The 23,304-nt window shown below is 40.2% G+C and overlaps 10 protein-coding genes and 2 non-coding genes across 12 annotated transcripts; 8 read left to right on the forward strand and 4 right to left on the reverse strand. All coding sequences in view use genetic code 12, as the record gives it.

Annotated features, from left to right (window-relative positions):
* The first annotated feature begins 752 nt into the window (after positions 1–752).
* Positions 753–2,543, forward strand: CYS3 (cystathionine gamma-lyase). Its single transcript, XM_064917939.1, has one exon. It carries the CDS (start codon positions 1,226–1,228, stop codon positions 2,426–2,428), a length of 1,203 nt encoding a protein of 400 aa, XP_064771842.1. The 5' UTR covers positions 753–1,225; the 3' UTR covers positions 2,429–2,543.
* Positions 2,544–3,652: 1,109 nt separating this feature from the next.
* RJT20DRAFT_63004 (uncharacterized protein) lies at positions 3,653–5,275 on the forward strand. The gene has a single exon (XM_064921012.1). It carries the CDS (start codon positions 3,851–3,853, stop codon positions 5,117–5,119), a length of 1,269 nt encoding a protein of 422 aa, XP_064771843.1. The 5' UTR covers positions 3,653–3,850; the 3' UTR covers positions 5,120–5,275.
* Positions 5,276–5,341: 66 nt separating this feature from the next.
* On the reverse strand, positions 5,342–6,318 carry RPP2A (ribosomal protein P2 alpha). The gene is made up of 2 exons (XM_064917940.1): positions 6,283–6,318; positions 5,342–5,738 (listed from the first exon to the last, which is right to left on the reverse strand). Coding segments are annotated over exons 1-2 (330 nt in total). The 5' UTR covers positions 6,284–6,318; the 3' UTR covers positions 5,342–5,409.
* Positions 6,319–7,021: 703 nt separating this feature from the next.
* Positions 7,022–9,034, forward strand: GSH2 (glutathione synthase). Its single transcript, XM_064917941.1, has one exon. It carries the CDS (start codon positions 7,510–7,512, stop codon positions 8,986–8,988), a length of 1,479 nt encoding a protein of 492 aa, XP_064771845.1. The 5' UTR covers positions 7,022–7,509; the 3' UTR covers positions 8,989–9,034.
* Positions 9,035–9,048: 14 nt separating this feature from the next.
* RJT20DRAFT_63020 (uncharacterized protein) lies at positions 9,049–9,944 on the reverse strand. Its single transcript, XM_064921013.1, has one exon. It carries the CDS (start codon positions 9,748–9,750, stop codon positions 9,109–9,111), a length of 642 nt encoding a protein of 213 aa, XP_064771846.1. The 5' UTR covers positions 9,751–9,944; the 3' UTR covers positions 9,049–9,108.
* Positions 9,945–10,627: 683 nt separating this feature from the next.
* RJT20DRAFT_t154 lies at positions 10,628–10,701 on the forward strand. The gene has a single exon. It is a non-coding gene; the product is annotated as a tRNA-Ile (tRNA).
* Positions 10,702–10,720: 19 nt separating this feature from the next.
* Positions 10,721–10,793, forward strand: RJT20DRAFT_t155. Its single transcript has one exon. It is a non-coding gene; the product is annotated as a tRNA-Ala (tRNA).
* Positions 10,794–11,091: 298 nt separating this feature from the next.
* On the reverse strand, positions 11,092–11,747 carry RJT20DRAFT_131177 (mitochondrial 37S ribosomal protein uS13m). The gene is made up of 2 exons (XM_064917942.1): positions 11,659–11,747; positions 11,092–11,556 (listed from the first exon to the last, which is right to left on the reverse strand). Exons 1-2 carry the CDS (start codon positions 11,707–11,709, stop codon positions 11,239–11,241), a joined length of 369 nt encoding a protein of 122 aa, XP_064771847.1. The 5' UTR covers positions 11,710–11,747; the 3' UTR covers positions 11,092–11,238.
* A 163-nt stretch (positions 11,748–11,910) lies between these two features.
* On the forward strand, positions 11,911–13,598 carry RJT20DRAFT_63029 (uncharacterized protein). The gene has a single exon (XM_064921014.1). The coding sequence runs from the start codon at positions 11,971–11,973 to the stop codon at positions 13,381–13,383; it is 1,413 nt and encodes a 470-aa protein (XP_064771848.1). The 5' UTR covers positions 11,911–11,970; the 3' UTR covers positions 13,384–13,598.
* Positions 13,599–15,519: 1,921 nt separating this feature from the next.
* On the forward strand, positions 15,520–17,785 carry RJT20DRAFT_131179 (uncharacterized protein). The gene has a single exon (XM_064917943.1). It carries the CDS (start codon positions 15,832–15,834, stop codon positions 17,542–17,544), a length of 1,713 nt encoding a protein of 570 aa, XP_064771849.1. The 5' UTR covers positions 15,520–15,831; the 3' UTR covers positions 17,545–17,785.
* Positions 17,786–17,829: 44 nt separating this feature from the next.
* On the reverse strand, positions 17,830–18,831 carry RJT20DRAFT_100731 (protein induced by osmotic stress; the record flags this gene model as incomplete). Its single annotated transcript, XM_064915640.1, has 1 exon — positions 17,830–18,831. The coding sequence occupies one exon, from the start codon at positions 18,829–18,831 to the stop codon at positions 17,830–17,832; it is 1,002 nt and encodes a 333-aa protein (XP_064771850.1).
* Positions 18,832–19,856: 1,025 nt separating this feature from the next.
* Positions 19,857–23,290, forward strand: RJT20DRAFT_131181 (uncharacterized protein). The gene has a single exon (XM_064917944.1). It carries the CDS (start codon positions 20,081–20,083, stop codon positions 22,955–22,957), a length of 2,877 nt encoding a protein of 958 aa, XP_064771851.1. The 5' UTR covers positions 19,857–20,080; the 3' UTR covers positions 22,958–23,290.
* The last annotated feature ends 14 nt before the right edge of the window (positions 23,291–23,304 follow it).

Genomic DNA, 23,304 nt, shown 5'->3' on the forward strand with positions numbered 1-23,304 from the left:
AAGAATTGAAGTTCGAGTAATCTACTTTCTTGGCTAATATCACCATAATAGAATACATAGGTACAGACTCTTTACTTTCGGGGGAGTATTGGCTGCGAAAATGTATAGGAGGGCTAACCTTGCAACTTTCGGAAAGCTTTTCATATGCAAATCGGTTATACGAATCAGAACCCTGGATAATTGTATCTTTAGTCTTATTATTTCGCTATATGTATTACCTGCTCTAATAAAATGAGAGATCCTGAGCCTACGGACCGCTCCCAAAACATACAATCGGAAACAAGTACCCTTCTCCATTTCGGGACTTTCTTCCCACAACTCCAATTCCACGCTCCACCGTCATTTGTAATTCTCCACCTATAACACAATTTACATCCGTGCTCTTATTCCACACTCTTCTGCAGCATTCTTTCCATCACCTTACCAACTTTCTTCCCATCCTTCTACTAATCTCCATTCGTCATCCAATTCCACCTTACCAATGAACGGCTGCAATATTTTCTGCTGAGTGAGCTTTTACCCCTAAAAAAAGAAACTGGCGATTACAAAACCATAAACAGCCAAAACCCGGTACTGACAAACAAATTCCTGGTTGACAAACCCTTTCACGTGATGATAGTCACGTGTAATTACACCATATTGGTTATGGCGTGAGGCGAAATACCACCGCTCCTGCAGATACCGCATTTTGTCGCAAAACGACATTGGCAGATCAACACGCGCGCCCAGCCTGCAGAAAACTCAATTTTTTACCTTAAACTCAGCTCAAAAAGAAACAAAACTGTGGCGTTTTGCTCGGGCCCATGCAGGTCCGCAGCCCTAGCAAAAAAAAAAATCTTTTTCTTAGCAGCCTAACAAAAACTTGGCTGCGGTTTCTGACAAATAGCCTTAGTTAACATGGGAAATGAAATAATTGTTTCTAATCCATCTCGGGAAGATTTGGGGCCAGGAAAAATTCTGTGGTGTTTGTGACGGTTTTGGTAGAGCATATATAAGTTGGAGGATTTCAACGGATTTTGAAGTTGGTGTTTATAAATTTTTTTGTAGCAACGATCAACTCACTGTTCGATAACACTCTCCTAAGTTACCTGAAAAGTCCAACCTTTTTCACCTAGCACATTTGTAATACTACTGTTGAAAAGTCCAACCTTTCTTAGTTAGTATTCACAGCAAAACCCACAGTAATAGTCGTTCTACTCCACAGCTTCATCTTCTTTCATCTACAATGACTATTGAATCTTCTACCACTCCTCAATACGGTTTCGGCACTAAGGCCATCCACGCCGGTGCTCCAATTGACCCAACCACCGGTGCTGTCATCGAGGCCATCTCTTTGTCCACCACCTACGCTCAATCTGAGCCAGCCAAGCCAATTGGTGTCTACGAGTACTCCAGATCTGCCAACCCTAACAGAGACAACTTCGAGGCTGCCGTTGCTGCTTTGGAAAGCGCTAAGCATGCCATTGCCTTGGGTTCTGGTTCTGCTGTCACTGCTTTGATCATCCAATCTCTTCCAATTAACTCCCACATCATCTCCGGTGGTGACGTTTACGGAGGTACCCACAGATACTTCACCAAGGTTGCCAACACCCATGGTGTCTCTGCTACCTTTGTTGGTGACTTAGTTACCGACTTGGCCTCTACCTTGCGTGACAACACCAGATTAGTCTGGTTAGAAACCCCATCCAACCCAACCTTGTCTGTTACTGATATCTCAAGAGTTGCCGATATCTTGAGCGCTCACGAGGCCAAGACCGGAAACAAGGTCTTGTTGGTTGTCGACAACACCTTCTTGTCCCCATACATTTCCAACCCATTGGTCCACGGTGCCGATGTTGTAATCCACTCTGTCACCAAGTACATCAACGGTCACTCCGATGTTGTTATGGGTATCTTAGCTACCAACAGCGACGAATTGCACGACCAATTCAGATTCTTGCAAAACGCTATTGGTTCAATCCCATCTCCATTCGACTCCTGGTTGGCTCACAGAGGTTTAAAGACCTTGCACTTGAGAGTCAGACAGGCTTCCAACTCTGCCCAGAAGATTGCTGAGTTCTTGTCCAAGCAAGATTCAGTCATCAAGGTTAACTACCCAGGTTTGAAGTCTCACCTCAACCATGGTGTCGTCTTGAACCAGCACAGAGATGGATTGGGAGGAGGTATGATCTCTTTCAGAATCCAAGGAGGTGCTAAGGCTGCTGCTGTTTTCACCTCTTCCACCAAGCTCTTCACATTGGCCGAGTCCTTGGGTGGTATTGAGTCTTTGCTCGAAGTTCCAGCAGTCATGACCCACGGTGGTATTCCAAAGGAATCCAGAGAGGCCGTCGGTGTCTACGATGACTTGATCAGACTTTCCGTTGGTATTGAAGATGCCGAGGATTTGATTGCTGATATCAAGCAAGCTTTGGAGAAGGCTACCGCTTAAATGCGTGTGGTTCTCCCATTATAGACTTCAAAAGTATCTTTTGATTCTTGTTGAATAATTTATTGTACTATAGCATAGATAGTTTTGTTAATTGCATATTATCGTTTAATTGAATCTTGTTAGTAAGAACATGTAGAATCGGTTAGATTTTGGGATAATTGCTGCCAGAAGGAGGTCTTCCCTTCAATCAAAAAAAGAAAGAAAGACGGAATAACATACCGAACGGGGGGTAATGAAATCACTTCCTTTTTGGGCTATCACTTACATACCTGAAATAACACACTATTTACTCACCTCTCTTTCACCACTCTTTCACCACTCTTTCACCACTCTATCCACCATCAGTTCCCTCTCATCTTTTAGCAAACTTCGAATTCGCAGCCAAAAAATTAGACCCTCGAATAATTTTTTCTCACGTGACTAGACTCTTTGTTAGTCATTGAACAAAGGATCTTCTATTAACGTTTAGTGCAACACATGCATATGTTACGTAGTAGTAACACAGTTAGCATGAACTGAAAGTGTTATAGATAAGATATTCTATTTGCAACAGCAGTAAACTGTGTTAAGTAATACAATACATTCCCATAGAGTACAGTACGTATTGAATATATATATATAACTAAACATACAATATTACACATACATTACCATTTACGTCACTTGTTACTATCTACGTTACTTGTTACTATCTACGTTACTTGTTACTACTACGTAACATATGCATGTGTTGCACTAAACGTTAATAGAAGATCCTTTGTTCAATGACTAACTGAGTTGTGCCTTTTATTTGTTCGTAAATATTTAATCTGCCTAACATAAATTTCCTAGTACTTACTCTCCTATACCATTGTCTCATTTCGATCTACATGTAATGCAACACCACCTTCACCTGCTAATTGTCCATTCCTCATCAGCATCTAAATCTCCACGTAGGACTTATCTATCTTCTCATTTTTTCAGATCACCTTTAGATAGATATTACAATTGAACCCATCATCGTCATCTACATCATCATCATATCTTCATATCTTCATATCTTCATAATCATAATCATAATCATCATCATCACCCATATATTACAAGCTACTAACTACAATCTGAAAATACACCGCACGTGACTTCAATAAAATCTCTCCCTGTCTGTCTCTCTCTTCCTGTCTCTCACCCTCTCCCCCACGCCAATATTCTTCTTCTATCTTCTTTCTTCTACTACGTTCTTCTCTGCTTATATAATCACTCCACCACAGCTTTTCTCGCCTCTCCCCCCGTCCTTCCAAAACTGCACTTTAAATAAATTGCAACTTACTGAATTAACACTAACACTTGTCTTTGCTTTTACAACCACTGATACACTGATAGATATACACCAATAAGGTATATATCGGGGTCTTTTCCTTATCTAAAACACATAGACACTGTATGAAGCTCTCAGTACTTCTCTCCATCGCGTTACTTGTGACATCCGCCGCGTCTCAGATCGTCAACACGGAAGAAGAGCTTATTTGCAACAACCCTGAGAACCCGCTAGACTGTTATCCAAAGCACTTTGTACCCACAGAGGAGTGGCAAATCATAAGAGAAGGCCAGGATATTCCACCGGGACTCCACGTAAGATTGAACATCGACACTCTCCAGAAAGAAGCAAAGCTCATGGATCCAACCGAAGACAACGGTTCCCAGGATATTGTCGCTGTGCCTGGAACTGAACACGATAGCACTAATGACGAAGTACCACAGCACCGTGGAGAAGAACTCACACAAGAACAAATACAGCAAAAGATAGAAGAATTCAAGAAAAAGAAGCAGAGTACGACAAAGCCTGCCAAAGTAAACCACCAAGACTTGACCAGTTACGGTGCCGCCGTCGATGAAGTTGAGAACTACGCTGGAGATAACCAAAGACTTTCACAAGCATTGGACACATTGATCGAATTGAGTCATGATATTGAATTCGGAGCCAAGTTGACTTCCGACAAGGCCATTTTCAACAACTTTATCAGAGTGGCCAATGCTCAAGACGACGGGTTGATAACAGAAAAGATCTACAGAATCATGGGTGCTGCCTTGAGAAATAACCCAGAAGCAACCAACAATTTGTTAGAGAAAATGGACTCAGATTTTATAAAGAACTTGTTCACCAACTTGTCTTTAGAAACCGATGTTATCCAAAAAAGAATCTTGGGAATTATACAGGGATTGGCTCAGAACAGTCATTTTTCATATGAGTACTTTTCTCCTAACAAGAACCAGGGAATTGTCGATTTGGTGGCTGTGTTCCCTCAGTTGGGTCACGAGTCTAAGCAGAGGTGCGTAAACATATTGGAAGATTTGAAGTTAATCGTCAGAGACGATCATGATAGGAGATCAGTGGAAGAGTTTAACAACGCAGATTTGCAAGTTTCGAAATTCCTCCAAAACTCGTTAGTTAGTAACGATATCAAATCTACAGAGCAATTTAAAACATTTTTCAATAAGTTGGCTCAACTCCACGATGAAAACAGTACATTAAAGCCAACTCCTGAATTCCTTAACTGGTTATCAAGGGAAGTGGAAGTCAGAAAAGAGAATAAAAAGAGAGAAGATTACTCCGAAGAAGACAGGGAATACGACGCAAAGATGTTACATGCTAGACACGTCATCTTTGGAAATCCACTTGGTTTGAGAAAAGCAGTTGCTGACGAGTTGTAATGAAAGAGGAATTCAGTCGCCTTTGCGATGAACAGGTAAATACAAGGATATAGGAACGAAGTACATATTACAGAACGATGAACTTCTGCAATTTTTCATAATACAATCAGCGAATTAGTGTCGTTAAAGTGTAAGACTCGATATTATGTTGCTGACTACAGCGACTCATGTTAATGAAGCTTTCTATTATTATACAGCATTAAACGTTGAAAACGTAAAACTAATATATATTAAGGGATTTTTTATCGTTTGGATGACATGAGATTTGTGAAGTATATCTAGGAAATAACTTAATCGAATAAACCGAATCCCATGTCGTCGTCAGACTCTTCCTTCTCCTCCTCAACGGCTTCCTCAGCGGCCTCAGCCTCACCAGAAGCAGCAGCGGCACCAGAAGCAGCACCACCAGCAGCGGCACCGGTTGGGACAGAAGACAACTTCTCGTTACCTTCAGCGATCAATTCCTCGGTGGACTTACCTTCGAGTTCAGCGATCAACTTCTCGACCTTTTCTTCTTCGACTTCAATGTCAACAGACTCTAAGACAGCCTTGACATCAGCAGCAGATGGGGTGGCGTTACCGGCGTTGACCAATAATAAGTAAGCAGCTAAGTATTTCACTACAATTTGTTAGTATATTGTTTGGGACTTGAAGTAGTTAAACTTTGACGATAAGAGATTACAGAATATTGGGCGTTGGTCTATTGGTGTGTCTTCGAGTTTTAAGTTGAAACTTCTGAAATAAACTGATTCGAAACATCGTGGGGAATAATCTTTCGTAATTTTTGAGTTATCTGATACATGGGGACCTTGATATGGATCCCTACAAGGTGAATTTTGCAATTTTTCACTGAAAAATGGCATTTGCTATAGTACTCATCCTGATAGGCATCTGTGTCTTCTTGATGTACAATATCGATCTGAAACCGATTAAGGCCTCTCTAACTCCTCTGGTTTCCAAGTTTACTCCTCCTTTTACTGATAATTCATTCTACGACACTTGCACTCTCTTCCATTTACGTCTTGTGCTGTTGAAAATATTTGATTCTCTCCACTAATAGAAACAATTAGTAACACCTCCAAAGCCAACTGAACCCTCTAAATTTCTGCCTTATACATATTCCACTATCTCTCTTCGTCTTTTCTACGCTATTTGGAACATACTTTTGTGATAATAGTTCTGGTTAGTTGATATCAGCTATAAACGTATATATGCCTTTAATCAACCATCTTTTTCATTTACCTGAACGACCCCATTCTCATTTTGTTAGCGAGAAAAAAATTGTTGCCAGAGAAGTGGTGCATATAGAGATGATGTTAGGGTCGTGCCCTAAAAGTGAAGTATATTCACGTGATAGAATATTTTGCAGCAATTCGTATAAGTGATGGGGGTGTAAGAGATGCTAGCACTAGATAGGGAATAGTGCTGCTGCGTTCTAGGCGCTGATAACATGGATGTAAACTTGGGGAAACTTAGGGAGAAAGATGGTGGACAATTGTACTGGAGCTGGATGAAGAATATAGAGTGATATTGTCTGTTCAAGGAAAAGATAGACCTTTTCCCTATTGTTGACAGTTAAAGACAACATCAAACGAACCACACCCAAAACCATTTCTTTCCCCATTAATCCCTTCTTTTCCAATATCCGCTTGAGTTTTTCGTTTTTCATTGTGCCTAGATTGTTTTACTTCAAGTTCACCAGATCTCTGGAAATAATCAGCCAAAGGAATAGCCACCCACATATACACTATAGTATATATCAGCAATGGGTACCACCTCTGGAGGCTTTCTAATTAGCCCTCTAGAGCATACCGATCCTATTTTAGTTCTCTTTATCGAATTCAGCAGCTCGCGTGGGATGCATTTTCTTCTATTCGTAGCAACATTCTTCAGGCTCTCCTAATCTGCATTAACTTTGGCACCCACACTCACGCTCACTAATTCTGCCTACTAAAATATAATACCATAACCTCACCAATACTTCTCTCAAACATCAATTAAATTTGCTCACCACCCTTCCAATACTCTCAGTTTTTTCCCAAGGCCCAAACACTCCTTTGAACACCCACGCCAATCTGATACTACCACTGTTCACCCTTCGTCTAGCCCTTCTCTATATCATCTGAAACCTACTATACCATAAATTTACCCACCTCTCTATCCATAATACATCCCCTTACGTAATCCCCTCGTAATCCCCTCGTACTATGGCGCAAATCCCAATTATCGCGAAATGTCATTAATAATGCTACTTCCAATGGTGCAATGGATGCCAATTGAGCGGGTACGTTTGATTTACATTACCCAATTGTGTGGTTTTTACTTTTTTTTGAGAGTTGGCTTTCGAATATTCGGCTTTCAAATTATAACCTCCTGACACTTCAATTGCAATGCCTGCTAAACCATTTCCGGAATTGTCTGAGTCTCAGACCTCAGACTTGAAAGAGTCTCTTTTGCAATGGACTTTGGCAAATGGTCTTGTAATGTACCCACCAAACTTTCAAGATTTCAGCGCCAATAACGCTCCAATCACTTTGTTCCCAACTCCATTGCCAAAATCTAGCTTCCAGAACGCTCAGGATGTCCAGAAACTCTTTAATGAGTTGTATATTAACTTGATTCTCAAGGAGAAGTCATGGCTCATTGACATCTTGAGGAAGTTGTCAAAATTCGATGCCGATTTCACTGGAAAGTTGTTTGAAGTGTATGAAAAGGCAATCGAGCAGAGTCCCAACAAGAAGTTAATCCAACCACTTTCTTTGGGTCTCTTCAGATCAGATTACATGGTTCATGACACCACGAACGAGATCAAGCAGATCGAATTCAACACAGTCAGTGTTTCGTTTGGTGGATTATCCACTAAGGTGGGCGAATTGCATACCTATTTGAACAAATCAGGATACTATGATAGCGACTATTCGTATCAATATTATGATGATGAGGAAATTCCTATCTCCAATTCCATTAATGAATTGGCCCAGGGTTTAGCCGATGCCAATTACTATTACAATGATGAAACAAAAAGTACCAAGACTGTTGTCTTAATTGTAGTGCAGCCGGGTGAAAGAAATTGTTTCGACCAGAGACACATTGAATACGCTTTACTCAAAAATCACGGCATCAAAACTTACAGGGTGACTTTGGAAGATGTCGAGGCAAAGACGACTGTGAATGACAGCAAGTTATACATCAAGGCTACCATGGATGAAGTCTCTGTTGTTTATTATCGTTCCGGCTACGCCCCTTCGGATTATGAAGTCAACCCGGAGAAGACATGGGCTGCCAGATTGTTTCTTGAAAAATCCAAGGCCATCAAGAGTCCTTCTGTTTTGACCCAATTGTCAGGAGCAAAGAAGATTCAACAAATCTTAACCAAAGAAGAAATCATAAAGCAGTTTTTACCAGACATCTCGGAAACAGACTTGGAGAAGATATTATCCACATTTGTTGCCATTTATCCATTGGATGACACTCCAGAGGGACAAACTGCAAAAAAATTGGCATTGGAACAACCCGAAAAGTTTGTTTTGAAGCCACAGAGAGAGGGTGGAGGAAACAATATCTATAAGGAGAACATTCCTGGATTCTTGAAGAACATTGACGAGAAGGAATGGGGCGCCTATATCTTGATGGAGTTGATTGAACCACCAAAGCATAAGAATAAAATAATAAGAAACAACGACATCTATAACGAAGATATCATTTCTGAGTTAGGAATTTTTGGTACCATCTTATTTAACGAAGATTCTGGCAAAATCTTGACAAATAATAATGCCGGATGGTTGTTGAGATCCAAGTTCAGTTCTAGTAATGAGGGTGGAGTTGCCGCTGGTTTCGGCTGTGTCGACAACATATATTTGTATGAATAGGGCACACAATAGAAGATAGTAGAATATAAATTGCATAAGTATTTCCTCAGTAGCAAGTAAACCCCCAAATACCGGCTTTGGGGAGTCTCATCTCAGGTTTATTAGCCATCATTGGTTGGCTCAATTAGCTTCGTGTATTTTTTTTATTTGGGCTGCTTTTTCCTTCTTCTGTTTCTGTTCAATTGTCACAACCCATAGAGCAGCGCCAATGTTATTTGTGAACATGAAGAAGATACTTAAAAACGGTATCAGCTCTAAAATGGTGGCCACAATCCCAAAGCCCATATATGCCCCAGTGTTTGCTCTATAAATAGCTTTAACTTGACGCTTGTCATATCCTTTAAGCACGAAGTATCGAGAGTGTGCTTGTAAACCCTTCGATGGCGCTTGAAGAAGGACCACTAGAACAGGTCCAATAAAAGGAATGGTGCTAATCAACATCATTAATAAAAGCTTGGCTACCGCATAAGGTAAGACAAATACTGCTGGGATAGCCCAGAGGAGTTTACCACACTTTACCCAGAATGGTACCTTCACGATTCTCCTTAACTTCCCAAGTAGTACAACATCGTCGGCAAACTCGTTACTTAGCACAGCATCGAAGGTAATTCTCTGGATTTCAGGCATCAACAAAAATGCTACAAGGAACACTGATACCAATCCAGCTTGTTGGAGTATTGAAATCCAAGCAGTGAAGAAACCTATTGGTCCTGTCAACAAAGTGGAAAATGCCGCTTGTATTGGGAAGAATAGGACGAACATGGCGATGTAGATCAAGAGGGTGAAAATTAATTGGGGGACCAATACCGTGAGGTAGAATGCCCAAAGGTCTGGGTGGATTATGTAGTAATAAATCCCCTAGTTTCGTTAGAAGGTTGTCTTTTCCACCAATGGCGGTTATAATAATTGGCTGCAAAGTCAACTTACGTAGAAAGGATAAAGATAAGTACCAGATTCAACCGTTGCAAACGGTAACGTGATGATCCGTGAAACCCTGAGGGAAAGGTCTTTTAAGATGACATCTGCTAATTCATCCATTTTCAACAATTATAATGTAACAATAAATATGTGTAGAAAAGGTGATATAGTGAAGTTGCAAATAAGCATATCTTAAGTTAAGCAAAAGCTAACAGAAGAAAAAAGGCGACTATCAAAAAGCTGCAAAAAAAAGGTCGCTACCATAAAAAGGAGAAGTTGTCAGTGAGAATCCACAAACGTTAGAGACTTTATACATGTTGAGGTAAGAAGTTGGATTTGGGGGGAGCGTTTGATGGTAATCATTGTGTAGGGTAGTTGGAATGGGGCTCTTTTTCTTTCTTGTACATCATCGATTTTTTGTCTAAATTTTTTTATTAGCTATGTTGAATGGCTCCATTTATAATTTTTTGCTCTAATACATTTTCAAGGATTATGACAAAATTTTTAAAAATAAACAGATATACTATAAGGAACAAGGAGTTTACTAAATTACATTCTTAGGGACTAAAACACAGTCCCATACAATAAAACTAAGGGATATGCCATAAAAATACCTTCAAAGCAAAGTTAGGCGAAGTTCCTATACATTTTAAAAACGTGATTGTTATCACGTGAAAATTAGACAACACAAAGTCTTCTGGGGTCTATCCAAACATGAAAAGGTCCCTTGGCCCAGTTGGTTAAGGCGTGGTGCTAATAACGCCAAGATCAGCAGTTCGATCCTGCTAGGGACCATTTCTTCTCTCCCCTCAAAGGGCGTGTGGCGTAGTTGGTAGCGCGTTCGCTTAGCATGCGAAAGGTCTCCGGTTCGACTCCGGACTCGTCCATTTTTTTTTGCTTCATCAATACCTGAAGTAATACAACGTAGTGTTGCTAGTGTGATCTTTAAATAATAAGTTCCTCACTAACCAACAGGAGTACTTAAATATTCATAGATAGCCTCGCTATTTTTTCGAGTGCGCAGTGAGCGGTCTGATCTTTCCGCACGAGATCCTCACTATTTTGTCGCTATTTTCTAGCGAGAGCTCTAGTGAGAGCTGGTATGACAATGAAGAGCTACTTAAACTCCTAGAGTAAGAAGTCAGTTTTACTCCATGGTACGAACAGCAATACATAATAATATTAATAATCGTGAATATGTATTAAATTGTATATACAAGAATGCAAAAGTTTTACGTGAAAACCTCTGAGTTGTTTAAATGACATTAAATGAGAAAGTGGTATTTCTATAGTAAAACCCAACTCTCCATGAGAACCGGTTCTGTTTTCTCTCTACACACGGAATCTTTCCAATTTGTTTAATTTACCTGCCGTTGTAGCATTATTTCTAGTACCTTGACCACGAACTGGTAAACCTTGGGCATGTCTGAAACCAGCAAACGATCCAATATCTCTCTTCAACTTGATGTCATTGTTGATCTTCTGCTTTAAGTGTCCCTCCACGAGCAATTCGGAGATTTCCTTGTTCAAATCCATGATCTGTGGCTCGGACAACTGGTTCATTCTCATTTGAGGATATATACCCACCTTGGCACATATTCTCTCTGCGGTTCTGTACCCGATACCAAATATGGCTTTAGCCAATCCTATCTACAATCAGTCTGTTAGTATAACCAAGACTATGAAAAACTACTCTGAACACCTCATTCTTTATCGATATTCTCGACCGTTATCTCTCTTTTTTATACGTACACGAACCAAAGAGTTGTGCTTAATGGATTTACCAAACACGTGAACACCCATATTGACTTGCTATCTCAAACTCTTGAACTTCTTGCTCTTGAACCATTCATTTGAACTGGTTCTCATAAAATTTTCGAGTAACCGAATTTTTCAAAATTCAGCGTCAAATCCATATCGGATCACGTGACTCACATTGCCATGACCAGATAAAGCCATAATGGTAAGATGATAGATAGATTTTCATTAATATACTCTCTTTACTCTTGAACAGAGAAACTCCTGGTAAGGATATATAGAATATAGACTAATAGTAGTTAAGAAATGAGTACGTTTATGCCGCAGGGGTCAAACCCCGAAACCTCTTCTTTCACCTGTAATACTTGTGGCATCAAGTTTGTTACGGCAGAATTGCAAAGACAACATATGAAAACGGAATGGCATAGGTACAACCTCAAGAGAAGAGTCGCTGAATTGCCCTCGATCTCGTCGGAAGTGTTTGCCGAGAAGATCCTTACTCTGCAGCAGCTGGGGGAGAATACTGGTCCCGACGAGGACGAATATGGCTTCTTCATAGCGAAGAGAAAGGCTAAGATCAATGGACATGGAAAGCAATTGACCAAGAAGTTACTTAAGAAACAAAGAAAATTGGCTGAAATTAGAGGAAGAGCAGAGGAAAATCCAAAAGAAACCCTGTTCCGGTTAAGATCCGCTAGTCCTACTACTTCGGTTGTTTCTGAGTTCTCACAGTTCTCTTTGGGAGACTCAGTAACCCATGAAGTCGATTCAGTGGCGGATACGGGATCCGAATTGAATTACTCAGAATCGGATTTCACCGATATCGATGGAGAGTTGCTGTTTGATGACGAGGATGAAGTTGTTGATTTGGACGTTGAACAAGAAGACGCGGAATCACACTCCGACACTGAATCTGAAGAGAATTTGGAAACGATTCCAATTACACACTGTTTCTATTGTGGACAGAATAACCACGAAATCGAAAACAATATCAAGCATATGTATAGTAAGCATGGATTGTACATTCCGGAGAGAACGTACCTTGCGGACTTGGAAGGGTTGTTGAACTACTTGAGTGAAGTGATCGCTATTGACAACGAGTGCTTGGTTTGCGGATTCGAAGGAAAGAACTTGGTCAGTATAAGACAGCATATCTCTTCAAAGGGACATTGTAAGATTCCCTATGAGACCAAAGAAGAGAAGAACGCCGTCGCCGAATTTTACGATTTCTATGTCGAAGAAGAGAAGCCAAAGAAGACCAAAAGCAGAAAGAGCGTTGCATTTTTGGAAGACAGTTCGAACAATATAATTGTTGACTTGGAAGATGCCGATGGAGAACAAGGACTACAAGAAGACGAAAGAGACGATGACGATATGGTAGACGACAGTGGAATAAATGACAATTACACCTTAGTTCAAATCGATAGATCTGGAGTAGAATTGACATTACCAACTGGATCGAGAATTGGTCATAGATCGATGGCCAGATATTATCGTCAAAATATTGCATTACCCACTGAAGCCAGCGAGGCTTCCAAGACAGTTGCATTAGTAGATAGAAGATTTGCATCAGGATTGACGTCTTATGAGGTGACGAAGCAGGAGAAAGAGACCAGAAAAGTTGAGCAAAGAATCAAAAACAACTACGAAAGAAAGACTAAATCCAGTAGAGTTAATTTCCAAAAGCATCACAGAGACGAGCTTTTGGGACCTATGTGACGAGGGTATCGGTTTGTTGATCGGTTTACCACGACTTTTACGAACATTTGCATGTTATGATGTCCACATTCCATTTTTTTTCTTATTTGCATTCCTTTGGTTTTTAACCAATTAGTCGATTAGGGATTCAATTTGAGGGCTTTTGTTAGTTAAAATAATACAAGACTTTAATGTGGGAGACGAGACTTATTACTTTTGTAGCACTTTATCATGGTGAATGAGACTATTTTTAATTTCGCAGCCACCACAGAGGAAAGTTAGAAGAGAAGACAGGAGAAGCTAAAAAGACAATTGAATTTAGAGGGGTAACAGCCGTCAACCCAGGAGGAAGGTTACTTTGTTTCCTGGAATCAGGACAGGCTCCATCAGATACCTCTCTTTGTTGCCTGTCCAATCCTATTCGCCTACTTGAATACTCATTACCTCTCAACTACTGTTGGCTCACTGCTCTCGCTAATGTAACCTCACAAAAAAAAAGTTAGCATCACGATACATTTCTTGCTTTCAAGAAATAATGAGAATATCGCCTGGTATAATTTGTCACACTATCATAACGACGACACCTTGGCATAAAAACTTCAAAGTGACTAGATAACAGCAATTTAATAACAGCAAAAAAATAACAACATAACATATAACGTAACAACGTAAACCGGGACATAAGCCCATGTTTAGTGTCCTATCTTGAGCAAAGCAAAGTAGAAGCAATCTGTACCACGGCAAAATATGCAGCAATAAATTTAGCACTAATTTTTTTTGCATCCTCTACCAAATTGAATTGAATTACGCCACCTCTTTACCAATAAAATTAATACTATAGAACTTTCCAGACTCCCAAATGCCCCGCTTGGGGTTTCCTCGATATGTTGCCATATCTGGTAGCTCCAAAAAACGGGAATTTATCCCACTGTAATCAACGCCACCCACGCCCCCGCCAACTGCTGGCCGCCCCTTTAGCAATCAAAAGGCATTACAGTATTATTCAGATGAATGTCGCACAAGAAAATGGCCACTTCATATCCATAATATTGAGACTCCCATGTCAACCAAAAATGACCCTTCTGTAGTAAATCAATTGATCAATGGGCGCGACATTGAGTAAGATTCAGTTATGATGGGTTTGAGCTAAGACAAGCAGTATTGCTCTTTGTGTGTCCGCAAAACCGGTTGGTATAATCTGATATCACGAAGTCTATCTAGCTAAAGCAAAAATAACAAAAATCGGATAACTGTAACAATTGAATGGTGCTATTCACTAGTTCAGTCCCATTCAATGTCGCACCTATTGGATAGTTTAATTGATACCAAACCTAAATATTTACTATCTACAGTGGCTAAAATATTAACATTACGGTAAGGGAATTTATTTGAGAATGGAGCGACATTCATGTGAATAATACTGTATTCCAAGACCATCAAGAGATGTCTTGCGAACTTACATATAGTTACGAATTGCCAAGTTCAGTAAAATACAGGAAAGATCAGTAATTAAAGCAGAGAGAGATAATTTACTGGCACTGTGACGCTCACCTCTCCTCACACTGCATTTTACAATTACACTGTGTTAGTATCTTATAATCAAGCTGTGTGTAACCTTATCACACTACAATCACACTGTGTCAGTATCTCACACTCCTTACACTCACACTGTGTACTGTTCCCGGCGTAGTACCCTCACACGCTCTATACCCTGTACACTGTGCACTGTACACTGTGCACTGTACACTGTTCGCTGTGCTATCTTTTCTAACGGCTGAGACGACCAGGCACACACACACCTCTTAAATTCCTCTCTCTTCCATGTCTCTTCCATGCCTCTTTCTCTTATCGCTCTCAGTCCCTTCCCATGCCCCTCTCCCTCTCTTCTATATATCTGTATAATACCCACCCTCACTCACTCTCACATTGTACCACTCTGACTGTCTCCCTCCCCACTGTTCTCTCTCCCTCCCTCCCGTTCTCTTCTACTGTATCTTCCACATCTGTCACTGCATGTACGGCAACCCTACCTTCTTTTTATTTTTCTGCCTCACCCCGATTACATAACCCCCGACTAACACAGAAGCCTATCGAAATCCAAAGAACATTCGGTGCAAATTAATCGATCATTGATATTTGAAGCGCTTGTACCATGACATGGATTTGTTAATATACTCTGGTTTCTCCACATATTTGATATATTTATAACAATTCTTGTCCTCTGTTGGGTACACACAAGACATCAACATTCCATTATCACACTCAGCAGAAGCAGACACCAAAATCCCGCAATTTGATATCAGCTTATTACTGCAAACTACTGTTCCTGATCTCGTTATCTATAATAAAGCCGTATATTCAGCAGAGTAAGAAGCCTTGATCTTGAGGTCAGCCAAAAACGTCTGAAACATCATCGGATCTCGTAATAAAGCTATTCCTCAAAAACCTTCACATGTCACATCCAAAGGAATGGTCCTAGAAACTCACTTATACGATATACTAGCAGTGCCGCCAGGAGCCACCACCGAAGAAATCTCCAAAGCTTACAAACGTCAAGCACTCAAATGCCATCCTGACAAAACCAACCACAATCCCCAGCTCACAGAGCAATTCAAGGAAACCACGCGAGCTTATGAAATCCTCCGTGATTCCAGAAGTAGAGAAGTCTACGATCGATTCGGAGAAGCTGGTATTGATGGTACCTATCAACCGCCTCAAGCGTCGTCGTCACAGCCATTCCAGCAATTTCAGCAGCAACAATCAAACATATTCAATGCCGGCAATAGATTTGCTTCAGCAACAGACATTTTCTCACAAGTGTTCAACGATATAAACAGCATGTTCTCGTCGGAGCGTGTATTTGAGTTTAGTCCTGGCTTTGTCAATGTATCTAGCTCTCCAATAGGAAACATGATGAAAAAGAGTGTACAGCCAGCGGGAAGTCCCAACAGAAATCCCACAAAAGGTGCAGATATCCATCACACCTGTAACGTTGCATTGGGAGACTTGTACTTTGGTAAAACAATTAAGCTCCAGCTCCCAAAGAACAGCAAGTGCACAGTATGTGACGGCTTTGGAGGGATCAACCCGAAGACTTGTCGAACTTGTAGAGGTTCAGGACAAGTAATAGTGACATTTGCAAACCAGTTCTCACAATTCCAACAGAATGCTCCTTGCAAACCTTGTAGCGGAACAGGAACATATCTTGCACCATCAGAGAAGTGCCCATACTGTGTCTTAGGCTATGTCAAAGAAAAGAAAATCCTTAAAATTAATGTTCTACCAGGAACCAAAAATGGCGACAAAATTATTCTTAAAGGTGCCGCAGACGAAGGTCGCAATATCATCCCAGGAGATGTAGTGATTCACATAAACGAATTGGCGCATCCATATCTAGTAAGGAAGTACAACGATTTATATATGGAGCATGAGGTGGATTTGAGAACTGCATTACTTGGAGGAGAAATCTACATTCCCAACTTTTTGAAGGACAACCGTACTTTGAAAGTGCTAATTAATGTTCATGGCAACAAGACAATCAATGGATCTATTAGCAAGTCCATACAAGAAGGTGAAGTAGTAGGTACAATCAATCCAGGGGAGCCGAAAATTGTTATGGGATTGGGAATGCCTATAAATAACTTAATTAGCAATGGCGTCTACGTTCAGAATTCGGGAGAGATTATGAACGACGCGGCATATAAGAACTATAGAAGAGGAAATCTATTTATCAACTTCAGGATTAAGCTCCCATCTATTTCTGATTTTGCTGGAGGAGAGGCTGATTTGGCTACGTTACAAAGGATTTTACCTGCCACTTCTTCACACTCTCAGTCAAATATATTCGTACAATCACATTTGGCCAACATTCCAAACTTCAACTCTAGTTCCACGAAAAACATTGATCTACCTGAGTTTCATTTTGCGGACACATCCAAAAAAGCAGAAGACTTTGATTTCGACTCTAAATTCAACTATGATGATATCGACTTCAGTGATAAAATCGATGGTGATGACAAAGAAGAGGAGTTTTTCTATAACAGGCAATGGACTGAAGATCCCAATGAGTCTTTGAGGCCAAAGAAAAGGAAGCACAACAATGACAATGGAAGTGGCAATGCCAGCAGCAACGGTGGTCCTGACATGAGTCCTAGATTCAACGACTCAGGAATACAGTGTTAAGACTTGCTCCTTGCATAACGAATTTCACTTGCATATTTTTTTAGTATTATTTATATTTCCGGGTTTAGGAAGGGTTTTAGAGTTGTTAGGTTTAGTAGGACCATTTTGCATTTGCATCTCTTCCAGGAGGATGCCGTTTCATTTCTTTTGTTTAGTGCCAAAATCATAGAGTGTTTATCCAAGGACTTTGAATTAAGGGCAATCTTTATGTACTTGTATTTTTAATATATTTTGTTTTTTTTTTATTTGACGAGTAGACCATATATATGTTAAAAAAATCAGATCCTAATTTACTCTTCTAATCTGATTAATAGAGTCCACGACACATTGTTCGAGGCTAATGTAATCTAATCCCAATATCTCCCTTGACTTAATGTCATTGAATGGAAGGTAGGGAGAAAAGTCATCGTCAGCAGGATTGCCAACTGGCAATTTATCCTGAAGATCAGGGAAGTTCTTCCTCAAAATGTTCAAAATAGACTGGGCATTAAATCTCTGAGCGCAAACAATGATTCTTTGGCCTTGGGCATCCTCCTTTTCAATAGCAAGTACGTGGGCCTTTGCAACATCTCTCACATCGGCAAAAGGTCCTGCAATACGGGGAAGTTTATCATCCTTATTTAATTTATAAATAGAGCTCACAATTTCCGCAGTAACATTCAAAGTACCCTTTGCAGATTCATCATTTGCTTGTGGGCCAAATACCAAGGCAGGATTGATGGTGGTAAGGGTGAAATTTGGCCCTTCCTTCTCTACAAATTCCCAAGCTGCTTTCTCGGCAAATGTTTTGGAGACTCTATAAGCAGCATGGGAGTCTTTCAACCCATCCTCATAGGCAATGTCGGACCAGAATGATTCCCCTCCTGCAAACTTTGGATTATCAAGATCTTCTGGGCTAACCATTGCTATCATAGAGCTGGTAATTACAACACCCTTTATTTGAGGTGCATAATTCTTGATCGACTGCAAAAGAAACTTAGTACCATTTATAGCAGGGAGAAGAATTTCCTTCTCGTTATCTTCAGCGACGAAGACTGCCGGGGAAGCTGTGTGTAAGAAGTAAGTCACTTCAGGATGTCTTTTCAAAGATTCGTTGAAGGCTCCTTCCTGCTCTAAAGTACGAACAACTTCGTATTTAAACTTATTCCCAAAATAAGAGACTAATGGGTCTCCCTTTGCAGCCGATCTGACTGAACCAACGACGTCGTATCCCCTGGAGATGAGCTCGGCAACGGTTTGGCTAGCAATATAGCCACTTGCACCTGAGACAAATACTGTAGTAGTCATTATAATAGAGCGAAAGTAATGAACAAAAGATCTAAAGTGAATAATAAAGTGCTAGGGAGCAAGCCCTTTTATACCATTATAATGTGCTTACTCCGGGTGAAAGTACCATTTTGCAGTAATTGATTTTGTGATCATTCTTTTAAACCCGAGAAATTTAGTATCTTTCTCTTTGTTGGGCCCTTTTAGTATAGGTAAGAGAGGAAAAGTCTATGACTTTCCCGAAATACAGCAGGCCCCTGTTTCAATGGAAACAGTTCAGTAAACAACCAATGAACTTGTGAATACGTATTTTGTGTGCTTCAAATGGTTCGCCTTGATATTCCAAAGGCTCAATGAGGATATTCAGCACGCAGCCTGGAGAAAGACAATTTAAGTCGAAATTCTGAATTGAAACGAATAGAAGAACTTAGCAATCAGGTATCGATGTCCTGGTTCATTAGACCTAACTTGACACTTTCCTCGGGGAGAAACACACCGGCTCCTTCATACTAGCATGGCTTATATGTAATTTCTGATGCATGCTTAGAGCTGATATGTTCCAAGTTGCCAAAGTGATAGAGACAACCATCCCACAAAGAGTCCTCCGATGAAAAACTGGAATAAAACTGGACTTTATCTTGTTTTATTTCCGTGTTTATGCAAAAGCAATCTTTAATTTCCGGACACACAAGTCACCCTTATACCCCTACCACTAACACTACCGCTAATTAAAACCAAAAGGGATTCCTCCATGATTATGAACCACGCCGTCTTCTCACCTTTGGGTGCAAACTACTAACAGTCCTCACAGAAATAAGCACCAAAACTGGTACTCCTGTACTTGTACCAACTGTACCAATCCTGTACAATTCCCTACCACTTCAATTCCCCATTCTTCCCTTCCCTTCCCTTCCCTCAAATCATCCACGTGACTTCACTTTTCTTCTCTCACACTTTTACTTCTCTCTCACTGTCATCTCTCACTGTCATCTCTCACTGTCTCTTTCTCACTGTCTCTTTCACAGTCTTCTCACTGTCACTTTCCCACTCAACCGAATTTATGCGCGCGTTTCTATCAGCAAACCTGTAAATTCTGTCTATGCTTCCTCACAGTTAATTTTCAGTCTGGCAAATCACTAGTTAGGAGCCGCTATTAACTATATCAACTACTACTGATTAGACAAGAGATCCAGGTGAAGAATACAGCATAGTCGTTGTATCGTGTATGGAAATTCGACATCGTGTCATTAAAACCTTATAACTCGAAACAATGGGCGATTCCAAGGTCTTGGAGCAGTCCTTGGTCAAGGATCTCTCCAACCATATCTATGAGAAACGTAAAGCAACCGCTTATCAGATCGAGACTCTCACCAAAGCGGCACTCGCCAACAACGACAGTCAGACAATCTACCGAATAATCAATGAATTGACCGAGTTAACCAACGGAGGAACAAACTCCGCCAAAATGGGTGCCATCACCGCTTTGGGAAGTGTTTCTGTGGCCCTCGGTTCGTTTGCAATTGCATACTTCTTAGAGGAGATCATTAAGCCCATCTTCGCTACTTTCAGAGATACCGACGCCAGAGTCCGTTACTATGCTTGTGAATCGTTGTATAACATCGCCAAGATTGCCAGAGGAGAAATCTTGCTTTACTTTAACGAGGTATTTGACATTTTGTGCATCTTGGTGACAGATAGCGAGAGTTCGGTGAAGAATGCTGCTGATATCCTTGATCGTTTGATCAAAGACATCGTGAGTGCAAAATCGACCAATTATGTATCGATTTTGCAACAGCAAGAAGTCTCTATTGATATCCAATCACATTTAGTTGACGCAAATGGCGTGGCAATCCAAGTAAATCAAGTTCAAGACACCCAGAAGGCATTCTCATTGCCCAAATTTGTTCCCACATTATTGGAGAGAATGTATACGATTGACCCATTTGCAAAGAAGTTCTTACTTAGTTGGTTAGAACTTTTTGATGACATTCCTTCGTTGGAATTGATTACCTTTTTGCCTAACTTCTTGGAGCCGTTGATAAAATTCCTTATGAACAGCTCTCCACCAGATGTACGTTTGGAGACTGTGAATATCTTGAATATTTTCTTGAAGGAAATTAAAGCGATCTCAAAGGTGAAATTTGAGGTGAAAAGGAAACAACTAGTTAAGGAGAAGAAGAAGAAGCTATTGGAAAAGGCAGCCGCGGAAGCAGAAGCAGAAGCGGCTGCTAAAGCTGAGGTGGCCAGCAAATCGCAGAGCGAAGAGAAGGCGTTGGAAGATGAAATCAAGGATATTAAGTTACATTCTTCGGAGAACGATAACCATTCTATAAAGTCAGATAGTACTACCATCGTCCACAAGATAGCACCAGCAGAGGAGCTCGAATCTTCTCAACACGAAGAAGGAAACGATACTACCGAAGGAGAAATTTTCCTTAATGGCCAAGATATCTTCATTGACTACCCAAAGATAATTGATATCTTACTTTCGTTTGTTAGAGTCACAACAGATAAGAAAGACGTAAAAATTAATAACCTTTCAAATGAAACTCACGAAATCTATTTGGAAATCCAATTCATCGTATTGAAGTGGTTACAGGAAATTTTGGAGATCTCCCCAATAGGCTTTCTTAAATATTTACCAGACTGTGTATCAATAATGATGAAGAACATTTCGATTACAGATCAGAAAAAGAACTTCGATTTGAGGAACTCATTCTTGAACTTCAATCTTGCATTGCAAAAATTCTTGATCAAGATCAAAGAAAGCAGTGCTGACGCTGTAGACGACGAGAATATTGAGAGCATAAACGAAAATGTCATTCATGGATTGAATAAAGAAGTTTATGATGAATTTATAGAATACCAGTTGCCGGTTACATTAGACACGGTTATTAAAGAATACCTAACATCTACCAATGAACTTACAAGGATCACATCATTAGAGTGGTTGATTTTCTTGTACTCAAAATACTCCGATGGTTTCTTCAAGTTCATTGGAGAAAGTGAACATAATTTCGACCTTACAGATCTTCTTAAGTCATCGACAAACACTAGTAATGATGTGATATTAAAAGTTTTGCAATTATTATCCAAGATATCGGAATCTAATCAAGAGTTTTTCAAAGACTTTATGATCAAGTTGGTCAAGTTGTTTCAACAAGAGGGTGAAAAAGCATCGGACCCATCGTGGGCTTCCAGAATTAAAATAGAATTCATTGTCCGCAAATTGTGTGTTACTTTAAATTCTGAGAAGATTTATAAGACTCTTTCAGAAGTATTCTTGACTATAGAAGACTTCGATTTTTTGAATATGATGATTGTCACCTTGAATAACATTTTATTGACCACCCAAGAGTTATCGGGATTTAGAAAGAAGTTGAAGAATCTTGATGTATACAAACTTGAGGACTGGTCGCTTTTTGCAACTTTGTTTAAGAGTTGGTGTCATAATACTCCAAGTGCACTTTCATTATGTTTACTCACTTCAAACTATGAATTAGCATATCTCATAATTAAGAGTTTATCCGACCTGGAAGTTAATTTTCAATTATTGACACAGGTGGATATTCTCGTGCAATTACTTGAATCTCCCATTTTCTTAAAGTTGAGGTTGCAATTACTCGAACCTGAAAAACACCCTTACTTGTATAAAACATTGTACGGGTTATTGATGATTTTGCCACAATCTTCAACATTCACTACGCTAAAGAACCGCCTTGGCTCAATTTCTCATGTTAATGCTTCCAATACATTAGCTTCAGGAATTCCTCCTTTGGCCACCCCAGTAGCAACTCCTGGGCCTACAAATGCATCAGGTGGGACCAGCAACCAATTGTCCATCAAAAGAAAGAGGATTTACGAGATGTTGGATACGTTCTCAAAGGTACAGGATAGACACGAAGAATACAACCTTGGCCGCAAATTGAAGGACTATGGTGAGAACGATTCCTCCACCGTCAGCAACGGAAACAGCAACGGAAACCTTACGAACAACAACTCTAAGAATGAGCGGTTAATTAGCCATGCTTCAAGTTTTGCTGATAACAAGAAGGATTACTTTGGACATGGAGCCACTGCCCCGAGTGGTCATGAAGAGAAGAATATTACGAGACGGGCTTCGAGCAGCAGATTAGGTAGAAATTAGTATAATCCAAAACGATCGGACAAAGATTTTTTAATTTTGTAGAGTAATCGCCACACTTTAGCACTAGAGTCCTCATACTAAAAGCACAAGAACAAATTCTACTATAGCCATGTTCAAAACCTGCAACAATCCCAATACAGTACTAGATAGATCATACTCAGATAACAACGGTTTTCCTGCAGGGAGACACGAGGCTGGCACCTACTACTAAAAGGTGTATAGGTGGTACACCATACTCTAAGTGGATACTAGTATTTCTAGAAACTCCTCTACCCCAAAAAAATAGAATTTGCTCTAACGTATCTTCAAATATTCATGTCTCGTAGTTAGTTCATCAAGATGTATAA

The sequence above is a fragment of the Scheffersomyces xylosifermentans genome (assembly GCF_036884685.1).
Source record: "Scheffersomyces xylosifermentans strain CBS 12540 chromosome Unknown RJT20scaffold_8, whole genome shotgun sequence".
Classification (NCBI taxonomy): Eukaryota; Fungi; Ascomycota; class Pichiomycetes; order Serinales; family Debaryomycetaceae; genus Scheffersomyces; species Scheffersomyces xylosifermentans.